Source organism: Thalia democratica, chromosome 3, assembly GCF_965202585.1.
Source record: "Thalia democratica chromosome 3, ktThaDemo2.hap1.1, whole genome shotgun sequence".
NCBI lineage: Eukaryota > Metazoa > Chordata > Thaliacea > Salpida > Salpidae > Thalia > Thalia democratica.
In genome coordinates, this window is record NC_139167.1 from 50,676,415 (window position 1) to 50,695,650 (window position 19,236).

Sequence of the window (19,236 nt, forward strand, 5' to 3'; positions counted from 1 at the left end):
AGATCGAGAACGGTTTTTATATTTACAACCTTTTAGAGGTTTTAAGTAAATACTTTTTAATGTACAGCGTTTTGCTAGTAGTCTTTAAATAAATCCTGTATTAATTTATTTATCAGTATGTTGGACATCGACGTAAAAATTTTATTATTTTCGCTAAATGGTAATAATGATAATAACACTACTTTGGTTAAAAAAAAACATTGTTTCGAACAAATAATAACAACCGCTAGTTGACGCATTTTTGCCATGTAGAATTAACTACCGATCACACCGGGTTTCATGCTTTAATCAGCATTTTACATCATGCAATCATGTCTTGACCAGGTGATGTTATGTAACAAAGACGTATATAAACGGACGAGCGAATGAGAAAGCAGATCATTTGGATTTTAACGTTAACATGAAGCATCACTACGCCATTTTCCAGTCCGAAGCGTAAGTCGCCATCTTGGAAAAGCTAGCTGAACTCCCGGAAAACCTTCTCTTGGCGCTCTGAGTATAAGTCGCCATCTTTCAAAAGTTAGATGATTTCCGGCAAAACATTCTTATTCAAGTATTTGTTTGTTTGTCTGAAATATTAACTTTGTACTTAACTTCATAAGTTCGTAGTTTTTATATCTTGTTCTATATACATTTTGTCTACCTACTTTAGCAACGTCGACGGGGCGTACAACTTGATTTGAGTTGTTAACGTGCTTACTCATAAGCCTAGGCATATTGCAGCAGACAAGCAACAACAACTTCCAGTTTGGATCAATTTAAACATTGAACTCCACGCATAAGCCCACGCATTCGGTGGCATAAACTTATTACTTTATTTCTAATATCTATTTATCTTGCATGCTCTACATCCGGTGTCAACGAGGAAGTATAAGTCCTTACTTTCTGAACCAGTAAACTGTACGAGCAACCATCTGTTACAGCCAAAGTAGAATTTTGAACTGCAAGAAGCCGTCTTAAGTAATAAGTTTTCTTAACAGGTCTTTGTTTGTATTGTATAATAAAGCATATAGATACTTGTTAGTCTATATTTAAACTTAAACTTCAAGTAAAATAAATAGGGTATTTGCTCTTACACACTCTTGCACTCGGTCGCAGACCGAGGTAGCAACTAAAGATAAAGATGGCCCCGAAGCTACTGCTAATCTGGCTCCTGTCGAAACTGCCGAACCTTTTACAGAGGCGGTTTCACATGAAGCTAGAGACCCAAGTAGCCCGGAGTTCATCAAGTACACGTTAGTCTATTTTTACGCATAGTTGATTTGCATGAAAAAACATTTTTAGTTATTATAGCTTTGTTTACGTACTTTAAAACAAAACAAGCTTTTATTTTTGTTAAAAAAGTTTGAAAAGCGTAATTGAATGATGCAGTTCGGACTTTATGATATGAAAAATACTTTGTAAGTGTTAAATACGTGATTTAAACAAGTTGAACCATCATAATGCTAAACCAGGGGTCGGCAAACTGAGTCCTGCGGGCCGCAACAAACCTTTCTATTTGAAGTGTATACTAAATAATAACATCTTTAAAAGTTAAACTAAGTTGTTAAAATTTTATACGCATTCAATCCTCTAAGCCGTTTTTTATTCTAGCTTTAAACTTAACTTAGATATTATTAAGAAGATAAATTAAGTGAGTATCATAAGCAACTAAAACCGTAACATGCACTGACTTAAATAAAACTTTAACTACCAAAGTAAAATATGTGAAATTTCAGAAATTATTTTAAGTATGACAAAAAAAGTGTGCATTATTGGCGCCGGACCTTCGGGCATGGCCCTGATCGGAAACTTGAAGAAAATAAGCACGGAGCAAGGAGTGGAGCTGAAAGTGACTTGCTACGAAAAACAGGAGGAAGTCGGGGGACTGTGGAACTTCACTTGGAGGACGGGAACGGACAAGTACGGAGAAAACGTGCACGGCTCCATGTACCAGGACCTGTTCAGCAACGGGCCCAAGGAGTGCCTCGAAATTCCGGAGTACACCTTCGAGCGGCACTTCGGCAAGGAGATCCCGTCTTTCCCGCCTCGGCGTGTGCTGAAGGATTACTTGAGAGGATACTGGAAGTTTTTGGGAGTCGACGAAGAAGCCGACGTGCTGAAGAGCCACTGTGTTAGGCAGGTGAACTACCGGGATGACAAGTTCACCGTGAAAGTCGCAAACTTGCCGGAAGATTCGGAGTTCGAGGAAACGTTCGACTACCTGGTCGTGGCGACGGGGCATTTTTCAGTTCCAAACGTGCCTCAAATTACCGGCATGAGCAACTTTCCCGGGCGAATTTTGCACTCCCACGATTTCAGGAGCGCCAAAGAGTTCACCGGAAAGGACGTGCTGGTTGTGGGAGCGAGTTACAGCGCTGAGGACATCGGGCTTCAGTGCTACAAGTTTGGCGCCAAAAGCGTCACCACTTCCTACAGGACCAAGCCGATGGGTTTCAATTGGCCGGATACCGTCGTGGAACGGCCTTTGGTTACTAAAATTGAGGGAAAAACTTGTTTGTTCAAGGACGGCTACAAAAAAGACGTGGACGCGATAATAATGTGCACGGGGTACAAGCACCACTTTCCTTTTATGCCCAAGGAACTGAGGTTGAACACAACAAACATTTACAACCTGCCAAACTTGTACCGAAACTTACAGTGGTATGCAACTGATAACGGTCAGAAGGATTGCAACGGCAGGCTTTTTTACGCGGGTATGCAGGATGAGTTCTACACGTTTACCATGTTCTCATTGCAAGCCATGTGGGTATCGAATGTAGTTTGCGGTAAAATAAAAGTTCCGGTTGCAGCCGAGTGCAAGGAAGAAATTAAGAAATGGCTCGATTCTAACAAGGACTTGACGGATTATTTCATGGAAATTGATTCGCAGACTAAATATTTGCAGCGGCTGGCAACGGATATCAAGTATGAAAAAGACTTGGACGTTGCTGACATGTTCATTCAATTGCTACATGATAAGGCGAAAGATATTCTGACATACAGGGACAAGTCGTTTGTTTCAAAGTTTTCTGGTAACAAAGCTCCCGCTCAAAAAGCCCCATGGATCAAAAGCTTTGATGACAGCATCAAAAACTACATTCAATGAAAAAAAGCTTAAAACTTAACTTGTTATGTAAATATAAAATCATTTGCATAAACAAATGTTTTTTATTTAAATTTTCACCATAGTTTGCTCTTAGAATTAATTTACCATGTTAAAAGTTTTATCTTTAATGTTGCTTTAACTTAGTACCTGTTTGTTGTTCCCAACAAACCATACCTAATTATCTGTATATGTATACTCTGTGCTTTGAATATTAAAAGTTGTTTTATGCTACTTATGAGTCACTATTTATAATTTTTTATATGAACGAGTTTTGTTTATGTGCAAAATAAAAGGATTCAGTTTATTTTTTGATTTATTTACATGCAACTTTTGTTTTTCTATAATACAGAAGTTTTACCTAAAAAATTTAATTGTTTGTACAAAAAATTTAGTGTTGTTAGAAGCTTATAATTGCTTTTACTTCTAATTATTTACATGTCAAACAAAACTCATTAAAAAACTAATTTAAATAATAGCTAGTACAAAAATTAGTTTTACTTAAGTCGTAGCAGAGTTTCCCAAATTTCAAGACTAAAAATGTTCAATACTGAAAAAATAGTTTTTTGTTTTAATATTAAATGTTAAATTAAGTAGAAATGTGACGACTTTCTGATATAAATCTAACAACTTAAGTTGTATTGTTGTTAAAAAACTATAAGTAAATTGCCACAATTACTCGAATCGAGTATGACATTAAGTTAAAACAAACAAACCTTAATCAGAGCTTTTATTTTTAGAATTCTGGTTGTAAGCAGGGGCGTTGCGTTGGAGCAGATGCTCTATCTAAAAATAAATAACAAATTATTATAATATTTTTTATTTGTTAAAATGTAATTTTTAAATGTTTATCATTAAAAGGGGTTTTTCTTAACTGAAATACAACAACGAAAATACCTAACTTTATTTTAATTTATTTAATAATGCAATGAAAATTAAAATTTAATTGTACAAGTAAACATTCTGTGTGTTTTCTTAACAAGTAGAAATAAGTAATTAGCGCTAAAAATATTCTAAGCATTAACACCAAAACTTGCGTTCAAACTATTTAGTATTTCAAGCTTAGCTAGATTTTAAAATTATACTATATATTAGATACATCGTATGATGCAGACCAGTAGCGTAGCGTGGTATTTTGGTCAGGGGGTGCGCAAATTTTTTTCTCAAAAAATCCTCTAAATTAAAACTTTTGTAATTAGCTATAAAAAAACTTTTTATAAGTAATATAATTGAAAATAATTTATTAAGTAAAATAACTTCGTTAACTGTTTTAAAAAATATTTGTATATTACAAAATTAAACAATTAAATAAAAGTATAAATTTCATTAGAATTACTTATACTTGCACAAATGTAAACTTACTAAATAAAAATTGTTTTTATTACTTACAGTAAACTTTATATCTTTAAAATTTAATATATTCAATAAAACGAAAGTATCTGTTTTTTTTACGAAAAAATATCAATCTCTTTAATATACATTACAACAGTGATAAAAACACCTCATTGCACATAATCTTAATAAAGTTACACAGAAGTTAAAATAGACCAACTTTATAACTGTTATTACAGTTTATTAAAACTTTGTAAAATAGTTAAAAGTATACTTTTTAAATTCAATTTATTTGATTGCATTTGTTTAAAATAAAAATCACAAACAAAGTTTATTTCTCATAGGCCGATACGCTTTTTCTTGTATGTTTACAAAAATAAAGTTCAGAAAACTAGCAGTAGTCTTAACAATGTAGCTTAAAAAAAAATTGTAAAATTGTTTAATTTTTCTTTAAGCGTGACGTAATTTTTATAAACTTTTTTTAGAAAAATAATCTGCCATAAGGTTATACTACAGCGGTGCGCTATATTAATTGCGTGCTTTTTGAGTCTAAATTCTTATGAAGTTAATGAACTTATAAAATTTTTCCTTATGGAGTTTTTCATCAACATCGGTGCGCATTTCAATTACGCACCGAATCAGTATATTGAGTAATAACATATACTTTCCTAACTTGTCACTAATTGGTATTCAAAATTTCGTTTAACTTTTTGAATACTAGATAAACATAGTTGAAAAAAGGCAGAAAAAATAAACTATAAAGGATAAAGATATTACATTCTTTTTTTTTACATTTTTCTTTTTTTGGGTGGCACGCATGCGCCAGTGTCCCTCCCCACGCTACGCCACTGATGCAGACCAATATAAAAGAATTTATCTTACTGAAAGATCTAGACCTAAGATTCACTATGCAATAATGTTTCTCACTTTGAAAATGATTTGTTCAACTATGTAAAAATATAAAATTTAAAAAGCAAAATTCAGTTTTTCAAAGTAAGCTTAAACATTCTATAAAAAGTATTAAACAAAAAGAAAAAGTAATAGTTAAAGCTGACAAAACTGATAATCTTTACTCAATGGATGTGGATAACTACAAAAAATTATTATTTGAAACTTTTACTTCAAAATACAAAAAAGCTACAACCGAAATTGTCAACAATATCAACGCTGAGGCAGAACTTTTAATCTCTAAGAATAAAATAAAAAGTAAAATTAGAAATATAAGTAATTAAAATGCTTTTATCACACTTAAGGATCATAAAGAAAAATTTCTATACAAAAAATCATGTAGATTAATAAATACATGCAAGTCTAGTTTAGGAATAATAATAAGAAAATACTGGAAAACATTCTGCCTGTAATAAGATCTAAAACAGGACTGCTACAGTTGAAAAACTAATTTGAAGTTTTTGGATGGTTTAATAACATCAAAAATAAGAATCTATTCATTTTCATGAAACTGGTTGTTATGGATTTTTATCCTAAGATTTCCAAAGAGCTCTTAATAATTGTTATTCAATTTGCAGGAAAATATATTGATGTTATTAATGACCAAGTTGAAATCATACTTCACTCAAGTAAAACCATTCTATTTTTCGATAATGAGTGCTGGATAAAAAAGAACTCTGCACATGATCTTTTTGATATATCAATGGGAAGTTTTTTTGAGCAGAGGTTTGTGAATTGGTAGGATTATTTATCTTAAGTGAGCTAATAAATAATAAAAAAATGGACAAATCTAATTGTGGCCTTTAGCGAGTTGACAGTTTGCTCATAGTTAAAAAACGATCACCAAGATTTATTGATCAAATGAGGAAATCTATAACGAAAGCGTTTCAGCAACATAACTTAAAAGTGATAATTGAACTAAGCACACAAATGGTGGACTTTTTAGACATAACTATGGACCTGGAGAAGGACGAATATCTTCCATTTAGTAAAGAGAATGCTAAGAATATATATATGAACTTCAACTCAAATCATCCATACTCATCAATATTTGACAAGATATAAGATCCTTATGAAAAGACTTTAAAAAAAAGTGGTTTTAAAGCAACACTATCATATGTTCAAAATAGTTTTATCGGAAAAATTAGAAGAAATTTAAGGAAAAAGAAAGTTTTTTACTACAATGCTCCTTTCAGTAATTGTATAAAAACGAATATAGGGAAAGAATTTCTAAAATTAGTATCTAATTGGGCCTCTATAGTTCTATATTTCATAGAAATACAATAAAGATTTCAGATTCCTGTATGTCTAACTTGGAAAAAGAATTGTCCAATTACAACCAGAAATTACTTCAAAACTCAAACGAAACAACTTTAGAAAACATCAAATTTTGCAATTGTAGATCAAAAGCTAATTGTCCAGTTAACGGTGAATGTCTTACTAAAGAAGTCATTTATAAGGCAACAGTTATGCATAAAAACAAGGAAAATATTTACATTGGTTCAACTGGAAGACAATTCAAAAGTAGATATTATGAACATACTCAATCCTTTAGAAATGCAAAAAAGAAAGAAAGTACAAGATTAAGTAGATTTATTCACAAAATCAAAATGGCAATGTTGATTGGAGAAAAATAATAAAATGGGAGATTATTCATCGTAGTAACCAAAATAGACCTAGTAAACTTTGCACCCTCTGCAATTTGGAGAGACTGAAATTGCATTTGCAGACAACAACATACTTTTGAACTTAAGATCAGAATTGGTAGGAAAATGTAGACATTTTACAAAGTTTTCTTTGAAATCTTGATTTACTAAATTTAAGTTTAATTAACCTACCTTTGTTTGCTTTATGTAATTTTGTTTTTTATATTGTCTTTTTTTTTTCTTGTTATTATTGTATTTTACGTTAATGATAATCTATTTTGCTGAAAATTACTTAAATTTGATTAATTAACTAAATACCTAATCAACTAATTACTCATCTCTAACTGTATAAAGTGTTTGTCTATTGCAACTTGTTGGTTTGTTTACTTGTGATCATCGCTTTAGCGTGAAACAATTGTTAAGTAATAAACTCAATATAACTTTTGTCTTAATTGTAAATTTTATAAATATTCAAATATTTTTGATTATATATATAGTTTATTGAAAAAAAAAAAGATACTCAAAATGTTTGGTCCTAGGACCTGGTGCACGAACAGCCTTTCGGTTATCGAAGTCGCACACCACGGATACCTTTTAACGTCTTGTCCAGGACTATACCCTAACAAAAATGCGTAGGCTTTGTTTTTATTACAAAAATGTTTCGAGGCTTATTAGTTTTATCTTTTGTGAACTTAAATAAAATAAAACAAATAAATTACAACATTTTATTAAAATATTATATTACCCATCACATCAGAGTTGCATAGTTTGTAGTCTGTATTTTTTTTTGCTCTTTGCACTCAGAATTTTGTGCATCTCCTCTCAAAAAGTTAAGCGTAATAAACTAATATATTTGAATCTCTAAATTTGAGATAGTTTTATTTCTAACGCCCTTAAATCTAAAACATGCTAATTTGTGGCGACCTCTCATCAAAAAATGGCAACTACTATATAAAAATTACCTAAAAAAACCATAGAACGAAGAAGTAACTTCTTTTCGTTTTAGTAGCTAATTATAATTACTTAAAAACTTTTTTTTGTCTATTAAATAAATATGAAGAGATATCTTTTATCTAATTTTTATTCATTATCTATAAAATGTAGTTACAAGTTTGGCATAAGAATATCTCAAATTATGCTACTTCTAAAATTTTAACAAGAAACAATAAAAAACCACAAGTGAAATTAAAAAATATTTTTTTAAATATGATAATAACAAAAAACTTTATATAAACAGAAAAATATTCAAAACTTGTGGTGTTAAAAAACAGTACTTCAATTACATTAAGTTTTTTAAGTTTCTAAGTTTTATAATTAGTAAATGCTTTTAGTGTTGTATAATTTTTTTCTTCATCAAAGTAGTAGCTTTTTTTTTGTTAAACAAAAGAACAAACATACTTTTAACACACTAAAGAGGTGAGAAAGAATAGAACAAAAATAATCATAAAAACACTTAGAAGGCGACAAAATCAGTTTAACTGGTTTAACCACCTGGCTGCGCAGCTGAGACGAAGCCAGACTGTATATCAAAGGGTCCAGGCACTCGCTGGAACTGACGCAGAGGTACGATATTATTCCGAACCAGTAGTCCAGCATTTTGTCACTGGCTTTCGACTCGGAAATGTTGGAAATTATCGTCCACAGTAGGTAGGCTACAAATGGGACGTAACCCGCGGCAAACGTGGCTATGATGGCCGTCAGCTGCTTGTATATTCGCCTGTATCGCTTCACCACGAAGAAGTCGTTTAAAAGGCGGAAATTTGAAATTTTAGCTTAAAATTAATTAATGTTTTTTGTTGCTGAAAGTTTAATTAATATGTTAATCTACACGTTTCTTAAAATGTTTTCTAAAATTTTTTTTTTAGGTTTGTAATTAAATCTTAAATTTTTTACAGTATGTTATGATAACTTAATTAATCTATAAAACAATCTTTTAAACAAAAGCAGAATATGTAAATATATGTGTAGATGCTAAGTATTGTTTTATGATTAGCTTTTTTCACAGTTCATTAATGCAATTCATTGTTGTAGAGCTAATTATTTTGTATGAAAAACTTTTTTTTTCCGAAATTGTTTACAATTGTTTCAGTGCGATTTGTACCAATTGTCAAAACAGCTTTTATAATAAAAGTATACGTGCATATAAAGATACAAATAAAACAGTACAGTTTTAATTATTAATTTTATATAAACTTTTTCTGTTCGGAGAGCGCCACATAAATGAGTGAGGACAGTACTGCAATGATTATTAGAGGTACTACAAACATAATAGAGTAAGCGACAACTGCGTATAAAAAATACCCCATAACAAAATCGTCCATTACAGAGCAAGTTGGCCACGGTGACTCTGTATCAGAATAAAATAAAACTAAAATATATTTTCTTCTTTTTAAAGCAATCTATATTAAACTTAATGTTAACCGTGAACAATTGTTATTGTTTTTATTTGCAAACAAAAATTATTCAAAACCTTAAAACTCGTTGTCTTAAATATTTTATTTTGCAAGTAGTTTAAAACCTGCTTTTTAAAAAGTAAAAATAATGTTTTGCATGTTCAACTTTAAAGAAGGTTAGATCAACATTAGTTATGAGTTTTAGACTAACGCTGGTCATTATGACTTCTAACACCGCAAAGTAAACACAACGGAGCACTTGCAGCCAATGACAGAGACCAGATAATAATCACATAAAAAGTATTTCTTTTCTTGAGACGTCATTTATGGCAAAGGGTTTTTTGACTGCCAGATATCTCAGGTATGCGTACAGCATGATGTGCAGTGAAGTAGAATAGCTAGTAGTGAAATCCATCAACCAGCAGAACTTGCCTTAAAATCATCTTTATACCACTTAAACACGTATTAATTTTTGAAAAAATATGTAGTTTAAGAAAGAACTTGTGTGTATTTGTTTTAATTGTAGCATTGAAAGAAAAATTTTTGTAAACATAGTTTATTTAATAAAAGTAATATATAAATAATAAATTTCATTTTATATCGTAGTTAGAATCAATAGCATCACTTATAAAGTGAATTATAAAATATTTTTAACTTTTTGTTTACTTAAAAAAATTTTAGGAATTTTTCAAATTTATTGATATACCTTATTTTGTTTCTTGTTATTCTTGTGCAACTCAAGTTTAAAAAAATTAATAATAATTAATATGCTCACTAATATCTACGAATCTTCATAGTATCTCAAATACAATGAGTTTAGTATTTTTACAGAGTATTTAATTGTATAAAGTTGAAATGTTACCGAGTAAAAACTTCAATGATAACAGTTTCTACCTGGCAAACTTTACAGTGCCGTCTTTTACACCTAAACCACAAGAGGCAAACAACAAGATGTAGCCTTCAGGTTTACAAAATATATATCAGCAACACATGAATGCACAATACAATGGGCAACCCAACCTTGCCTACAATGTGCAAGGCATGTACATACCCAGATCTTCAAAACAGTACGTAGGAGTCCAGAACAACATTTATATCCAGCAAAATCAGAACCAACAGAACCAAAGGGGATTACATCTAGGTTACCAAAGCAGAAATAAAAATGCTAACTATACCCAAAACATGAGCAAAAACTTTCAAGGTACTCAAGGTTTACAAGATTACTACAAAGCGCAAGCTACTCCACTATTGAGAAATACCAACCAAAAAAGATATCAAAACCAACAAATGAATGTTGCGCGTCAAATGAATCAACCAATAGACGAGCAACACATGTTTAATACATTAATGCAGAACGTGAACACGCGAAAACGTTTGATTGAAATGTACCGGGAACTGATGGAACAGCAGCACAACACAATGCAAGCTCAAAACAATGTTCAAACTGCACAACTGGTTGACATACAAAATTCGCAGAAAAACCAATTCCAAGTTCAGCAAGTATTAAATCCTCCTAATCCTAAGACTAACAATGTGGTTCCTTTCGAACAAAGCGTAGATTCAATGGGAGGAACAACATATTTTCATCTATTCTACCAGATCAAAGAAAAGATCGGTGAAGGCGGTCAAGGATCTGTATACTCGGGTAAGCAAAGGTTGTATTAACATTCAGATTTATGAAAAAAACATTTTATTAGTTATTTTTGTATTTAAACACCGTACATAAATTTTTTTTATTAATGTTTTTTAAAATATTTTAAATAAAGTTTGAAATTTTTTTTTTAATTAATTTCTTAAAACTAAATAAACACTTTTTCTTTCTAAAAATATGCATAAAAACTAAACTTCATAAAAAATGTTTTGAAAACGACTCTATCTTAATTGAAGTTTAAAATTTAAACAGGTGTTTGTTTATACGATTCTCAAGACATTGCGATAAAAATTATAAGTTTGGATAAAAACTCTTTTTACCATCGACTACAAGGGTAAGAATCTTCCATATGAATTAGCTATGCATCTAGCTGCTTGTGAATCTGAAAAAAACAAAAACTTGGGATCTACTGGTATGTTTTTCCTTTTATTTTTTTTATAGTTGTTAGCCTTAGTATTTAATTTAAAAAGCTAAAAAAAAAATAACACAAAAAGTTTTTTCAATTTATTCAATTTTTTAATTTTTTTTTTGCTTAACTTCTATTTAATGTTAACATACAATGCTTTTTAAGTAATAAATGCGTTTCATAGTTTATTACACTAATATGTGCCATAGTAAAACTTTTAAATGTTTTGTTAACATGTATTTTTGACAACTAGTAATTTACAACGATTGAATTGTTATTAGAATTTTTTTTAAACTAAAAATCAAATGTTTAAACACTTATAATTGAGCCTTGTATAACGTACTTAAAAGTATTGGTATCTTAGGTATAATAAAAATATTCGATTGGTTTATGTTTTCCAAATGTTGTGTAATAGTAATGGAAAAACCAAAAAACTATGAAGAACTCGCAAAATATATGACTAAAAACGGATCATTATCAGAAGAATCAGCAAAAACAGTTTTTATACAGGTAGTACTTTTTATAAGTTTATAGAATAAATTACAATAAATACTTAAAAATATTTTTCGTTAACCTGATTTTGGAACTTGCCAATTAAGTAGTATACACATGTTTAATCTTAAACATCAATACAAAAAAGTATTTTGTACTGGACTATAACTGTTTATGTGTTAAATATAGAAGAGGAAAGTGTTTTACTTAGTTTTGTATCAAAATTTTTTAAAGAGTATAGAATTATTTCTTAACTCTATTTTGAGAAATTTCTTAGCTACTTTTATTAAACAGTTTTGCATTACTTTAGTAGAAAATAATATTAAACACAAATACTAACGTTTTAAATAAGTCTTTATTTGTCATTGTATTTTTGCCGTTTTTTAACTTCCTAAGAAAACTACAAATATAATTTAATAAAAAGTAGAATTATAAGACGGTATATATTACTACAAACAGCTTTGGAATATTATGCAAAATCTCCATAACAGTTCAATAGCACACAAAGACATAAAAGCTGAAAATATACTTTTCAACCCAGTTACTAATGAAATCAAGTTGTTCGATTTTGGCTGTGCAACTTTTAATTCGGTTAGTTTAAATCGAAGTATTAGTATGAAAAATTGATTATCCAATGATGGTGTATGGATTGAAATAAATGTGTTACCTTTTTAAAAGTCTTCTTGCTGAATAATAACAAAATACTATCGATAGAAAAATGCTAATAAATTTTAACCTGATTAAATTTTAAGTAAAATTCATATGATTTCTAGTTACTTTACTTGGAAGAATTTTATCGAATGGCAAATTGTTTGAATTATTCGCAAAAAACCTTTGAAGTAATTCATTTGTTTCTTTCTGTTAAAAGTTTAAAACCGTTGTAACAGTTTCTACTATTTTTTTAATAGAAAGATATTTAACCGTAGTATCAGGTACCGAAAACTGCTATCCCCCTGAGTTTTTCACTGGAAATATAACTACTGGGGAAGACCTGGACAGATGGTGCATTGCTTTGGTATTGTACACCATTATTGAATGTAGTATTGCGTTTAAAACTCCTCAAGAAATTGTTTTCAATGATCTACCTTTGTCAAATGGTCATTCACCAGCATATTTGGATTTGATAACCAGCTTGTTGCACAAAAATCCTCAACGTAGGCTAAATTATGAGGAATTGAGTGTTCACCCTTGGATTTTAAGTTATGACACACTTTTGACAAAGTTTTCTTGACCCTCGAAATTTAGTTAAAAAAATTTAAGCCATCAGAAAAAAAAATGTTGGGTATATTTATGAACGTTTTTTAATTTTGTGCTAGTTTTTTTTATTAAGTAAATTAGATTAAATATTTTATGCTAGTTCCTTTTAGTTTTAAAAAGCAGCAATTTTATAGTTTGTACACGCTAACTTTTTAAAGATTAAATTGCCTTTTTATAGATCTTTTTAACCTTTTGATTACTCTTAAAAGCCTTTAACTACGTGTTTTACATGCACTTGTAAAGACTTAAAATATCGTTTGTTACTGAGTTTAAACTGGTAAAGTATAAAATTTGAACTTTTAAAATTTTTCTGCAGTCTAGTTGTGTTTAAAGGCTTTTCATGTAGTTTTTATTAAAATTTTCAATAGTTAATTCTCTTGTCGATAAAATACGAATAAGCATCTATTCGAAAACTTTTACAATAAAGTACGAGTACATTAAAAAAAAAAAGAAACGGTTGTCACTTAGGCCATTTTAAAATAGTAACAAAACTCAGGCTGTTTGAAATAAACTTTTACAAATGAATTTCATTATGTGGTGATCACCATTTTGATTTTATTTATGAATAGAGCGTTTTTAAGTTTAGCCCATAAACTCTAGCTAATTATATTTAAACTACTATTCCAGCTAGTTTTTGGTGACTTTATATGTTTTTAAAGACTAAGCCCTCTAAATCACCGATTCTTAACCTTGGCTAAATTTACCCCTGTGGATAAAATTCCTTGTTTTAGGGGGTAAATTTTCTTTAGTACAAGTTTTGTAAATGAATGTTTATTTATTACTTTTTTAATTTATAAGTTCGTATTTAACTGTTTTTTTTTTGAGTTAGATAACTCTTTAAATTTTACGATTTTTTATATTTAATAAGCTTAAAGTTAAAAAAATAGTTTTTTTCCTCAAAATTACATACTACTTCGTATATTGTGGGTAAATTTGGTAATAGGCTTCCAAAAAGGGTAAACATGAAAAAATATTAAGAAGCGCTGTTGTAAATAATGATTTTATTTTAGTTTCAAAAAGCTTGTAGCATTTAGAAAGTATGGTTTTATTTTTACTTTCAGCAGTTAGTTGCACTTGTTTAATGTCTTGAAATAAGAACACATTGATTATTTTCTTTTTAAACTTTTAAATTGTCAAAATAGATATCTGCTTAGAAGATAAGCAGGCAAGAAATAGTTTTACTTAGTTTGAAGATCTTTTCGATAATAAAAAACTCGTAGAGCTTTACTTCTGGTTTATATCTATTTATGACTAAGACTAATTATCTTTAATTATACTCGCTCACTAGACATGTATACATAAAGTGTAAAACTTCAATTACGTTTAATTTCTGCTTTAGTATTGAACTGTAACGTAGAAACACAAATTTGTGTCAAATTGTTTAAAATAATTAAGCATTTTTAATAACTCTGATAGACTAGTAAAGGAAAATATAATAAAAAATTAACTACTTCTATTATTTAAGAAATTTGTGTATATTAGTCATCATTTGTTTTAAAAGTTAATAATTTTTTTAAGTATAAATAAAAAACTAAAAAAAAAAAGTTTAAAAAAGTAAATAACCAGTTATTCAACATATAGTCAGTACTAAAGCACATTACTAACTTTACAGTTTTATTACATAGCCTTTAAAACGGTCCGTTTACATTATTATAAACTTACTTTTTAAAATAAAGAATGTAGCAACAATCGTAAACAAAATGTGTCTTACTATTTTTGAGTACGAAATAGTACTTAAAAAGTATTTTCATAAAGTGTAATATTTAAAGATAAAATGTTGTGGTTAAATAAGTAAAAACTTTAGTAAGAGAAAAAAAATATTTTACATTCTGAAAGTTTGTGATTGATGTCACTAATATTTACAAAAATATCGGATCAACATTCTTTAAATAATAAACAGAAAATATTAATAATAAGTTTGAAACCTAACATGATCTTAGGAAAACACTACTTTTAGTACATATTTATTCTTGTTTATTAAACGACAAAAAAGCGCTCAAAATATTTGGTCCTAGGACCTGGTGCACGAGGAACCTTTCGGTTATCAAGCATATCACTAAGGGGAACGGGTCAAATATGCACGAGGACACTTTTGCACGAAGGATCAAATATTCACAAAGGGGCGCTTTTGCACGAAGGGTCACTTTTACACAAGAGGCCATTTTTGCACGATGAATCATTTTTGCACGAGAGTAGAAAATAAACAAAATAAAATAAAAATGTTAAAAAAAACAACGAAATAAGTAGATAAATTAAAAAAAAAAGTTACCGATCGTGGGTATGGGTTAGGGGTAACAGTGATAGAAAAAATAAGTAAAATTAAAAAAAAATAACAAAAAAACGCATTTAGAAAAAAAAAAGTTTAAATAAAAAATAAAAACAGTTATCGACCAAGGGTAAGGGTTAGGGTAACAGTGATGAAAAAAAAAACCTAAGAAATATTATCAAAAAAAAAAGACTAAAAAACTACCGACCGACGGTAAGGGTTAAGGGTAACAGTGATAGTATAAAAAATGTAATAAAAGCTAAAGTTAAAAAATTAATTAAAAACTTTTAATTTTTCAACCCGTGCAACAATGTCTTTGTGCAAAAGTGACCCTTCATCAAAATTGACGCCGTGCAAAAGTGCCTTCGTGTAAAAGCGTTTTTGTGCATATTTGACCCTTCGTGCAGCATAGACTTATAGCAATCACTACAATCTTTAAGCTACCTCATAATCCAAAGTACAAAAAGAAAATGGTAAACTTGTTGGTAGCCTAACTAAAAGTAATTTGGAAAGTGTTTAAAAATATTTAGAGATTTTTAATATTAGTTTTTATTAAAAAACCTGTTATGTTTTAAACAAAGTAAAAATATTTTTTTTAAGCACATGAATTAAACAAATTTTAAATTTAGTACAAAGTTTTTTACTATCTAAGAAAGAAAAGAGAACACCGATAAAAAACTTAAGTGTGTTATAAATAAAAAAAATCAACATATTCAAAAAATATACTAGTGTATTTAGTGGTATGGTATTGATTTACGAATACATTTATAAACAGTTTAGTTTTAGAAAATGGTTAAACTTATTTTCTTATCGTAGTCTTTAATAATATAAATTTACGTGTTTAAGAGAGTTTATTTTACTTAAAAGGGATTACAAACTTATGTAGCCACAGAAAATACTCTTAACTTTGATTATTTAATGATATGCATGATAATTAAAAGTATTTTTTATTTTGGTTATTCACATTTTTTACCAAAAAAATTGAACGCAATTTTAAAGAAAATATATAACCTTGTAAAATTCTAAATATGATTTTCATTTGATTGCAAAAAAAAAACTTTGATATCTCATTTTCATAAAACAGCATTTCGGTTTATCCTTTTACTTTCTTGCAACATTTGAGAAAGCGATTGAAAACCTTCGATTAAACCTTCACCAGTGACAGCACTGCAGCCATGCACATGCCAGTTATTGAGCTTCAAACTTCTTACATTCAACTTGTCAATGATTGTGGCGACGTTAGAAGCTTGAGGCAGGTCTTGCTTGTTGGCAAAGACAAGCAGAGGTACATTTTTCATGAAGTCGTTTGAAACAATATTTTGGAGTTCTTGGCAGGCTTCAGTCATTCGTGAGTGGTCCGTGCTATCCACTATGTAAATTAGTCCTGCAATTTTCATTTTGTAAACTTATATGAAAAATAAACCAAAAAATATTATTTATACTCTTTAATACTATTTTAGAAAATGAATGAAAATACCTAACATGCTTATTTTTCTTTGAATAAAACATTTTCGCAATTCTATCTAATATTCTTAAGAAAATAATTTTATGTAAAGAAACATTTAAAATAAGGTCCAACCTTCTGCAGTTTGATAGTAATGATGCCACAGAGTCCTGATGCGGTCTTGACCACCGACATCCCATATAGTGAGTGACAAACCTTAAAAATCATAAAAAGTCTAAATAAGTAAACACTTCATAGTCAAATTAGTAGCAAACCTTTACACGGGCTGACTGTTTCCACGTTGAAACCGATTGTTGGAATTGTACACACTTGCTCGCCCAATTTTAGCTTGTATAATGTCGTTGTTTTTCCTAAAATGAATTTTAGTTTTATAAAAATGTTTGGTGGAAGTCTAATAACTTTTGAATATTTTTTATTCAGTTTAAATAACGTTTGATATTTTTTTACTTGAGATATAGTTATACTAAAACTTTTAAGAGCTGGTTACATTTAAACTTATAAGTATAAAAATAACATTTAGTTATTAAAAACAACAAATAAACATACATTTAACTGCTGACATTATTTACATAGATTTGGTTATAAGTTGAACAAAGATTTATATTTACAAAATTATTTAAAACAAATAAATTTTTAAGGATATAGCTTTTACACATTGTATACACAATGTTTAAGAGTATTTAAATAGTTAAGTAATAACAACTGAAACCTGCAGCGTCCAATCCAAGCATCAGAATATTTGATGGGTTTTCTGACGTAAAACTTTCCCAAATTTCATTTATTCTTGATAAAAAAATTCCCATGTTGTTACTAACTTTTACTTGACAATTTAGAGCTAAATTATAAACTTGAATTTTGTTTTAATTCTTCTCTTATATAGTACATTTTATTCATTGTCTTCTGGCGTAAACATTGACAAGTGGCAAGAATTGCGTTAAATTTGTACACGTGTAATGTACAACGTTTCGTTAAACAAACATCTTAAAGAAAAGAAGAACTTTTCACGTGGCTGTGACGTGATTTTTCATCGTAAAATATAAAAATCTAAATTTTTAAGTAATTACTTAATATCTTTTTTAAATTTGCATAAGTATATTTAGCTAAGACACTTCTTTAAAACTATATTGACTTTATCAAAAATTTAGAATATCTAAGTAACGTCTATAAAAAACTGCCGCTTTTATGTATAAGTTATATAAGAAAGAACATGCTTTATAGCATTTTGGAGCATTTAAAATTGAAGTAATAAGTTGTGACAAGCTTGAGAAAATTTCAGATTAAAATTACAATACGCAGTTTTTTATTAGATACTAACAAAAAAATAATAAACATAGTAATACTTAAACTTAAAGAAAGATTTTTTTTATAAAAAATATTCAAAACTTTTTATGCAATATTTGTGTGATGTAGCTTCGAACAATTTAAAGTTGCTAATATAGTTCATTTACTCTCGGCTAGAAAATAACTACGTTTGGATACAAAATGTTTGTACAATGAACAATGTAGTACAATGTAAACTACAATATAAACATTTAAAAAAATGTTTACTAACAATTACTAGGCATTAAAAAAAAACTCTTTTACCTAATACATTTACAGCTTTTGAAAAAATCAATTTTTAGTTCTCTTTTTACAGCTGTAGAAATATTTTGATTGTGAAATTAAGTAAAATATCAATACAATTTTCACTAGTTAGTTTTATTTAGCTTTTGTAATAATTTAGTTCCATCATTATTTTTGTTGTTTTTAATACTTATAGATTTTTTTTTTGTCAGGAAGTTTACTTGAAATAAGGAAAAATATGTAAAAAAAAAGTTAATAAAGATTAAAAAAAATGTTTTTTAATAAAAACAAACGGAAATTTTTTTTCTTGCCAACTTTAAGTTTTAAGATTTATTCAAAACCACTCCGTTTTTGATAAAAGAATAATTATATTCAAATGAGTTTTTATTTAAACCAAAACTGTTCAGTACAAAATTATGTTTTATATACCATTATTCAGTGATTATTAATTTTGATGTAACAATTTGTACAAACCAATTAGAAAAAACTGTTTAGTCATTGTTTTAAATCACTCTTTAAAAACAAATAAAAACTTTACTTTTTCGAGAAAACTAAATGTAAATTTTCAGCTAACTTAGTTTCGACAATAAGGTTTTTATTTGTTATAAGTATATTACTTTTTTACGCAATACATAAAGCAAATGTAAAAATTATAGTGCAACTGTTTCATGTAATGTATAAGTTTTACGCAAAATAGTAACTAAAAAACAAAAAAGCAAATATTTTACGTTT

At 28.8% G+C, this 19,236-nt stretch overlaps 1 protein-coding gene and 1 pseudogene across 1 annotated transcript; one reads left to right on the plus strand and one right to left on the minus strand.

Moving 5' to 3' along the window:
- The first annotated feature begins 1,727 nt into the window (after window positions 1-1,727).
- Window positions 1,728-3,342, plus strand: LOC145831444 (trimethylamine monooxygenase pseudogene; annotated as a pseudogene).
- Window positions 3,343-16,549: 13,207 nt separating this feature from the next.
- LOC145832363 (uncharacterized) lies at window positions 16,550-17,744 on the minus strand. Its single transcript, XM_082939681.1, has 4 exons — window positions 17,651-17,744; window positions 17,196-17,291; window positions 17,056-17,136; window positions 16,550-16,860 (listed from the first exon to the last, which is right to left on the minus strand). The coding sequence occupies exons 1-4, from the start codon at window positions 17,742-17,744 to the stop codon at window positions 16,550-16,552; spliced, it is 582 nt and encodes a 193-aa protein (XP_082795807.1).
- Between the last annotated feature and the right edge of the window lie 1,492 nt (window positions 17,745-19,236).

Bases quoted from the DNA above. Each gene is read 5' to 3' on its own strand.
- LOC145832363 (XM_082939681.1), bottom strand. From the start codon at position 17,744: ATGGGAATTTTTTTATCAAGAATAAATGAAATTTGGGAAAGTTTTACG. The intron at 17,292-17,650 runs GTTTCAGTTGTT...AATTCATTTTAG, and splicing joins GCTTGGATTGGACGCTGCAG to GAAAAACAACGACATTATAC. The intron at 17,137-17,195 runs GTTTGCTACTAA...ATGATTTTTAAG, and splicing joins AACAGTCAGCCCGTGTAAAG to GTTTGTCACTCACTATATGG.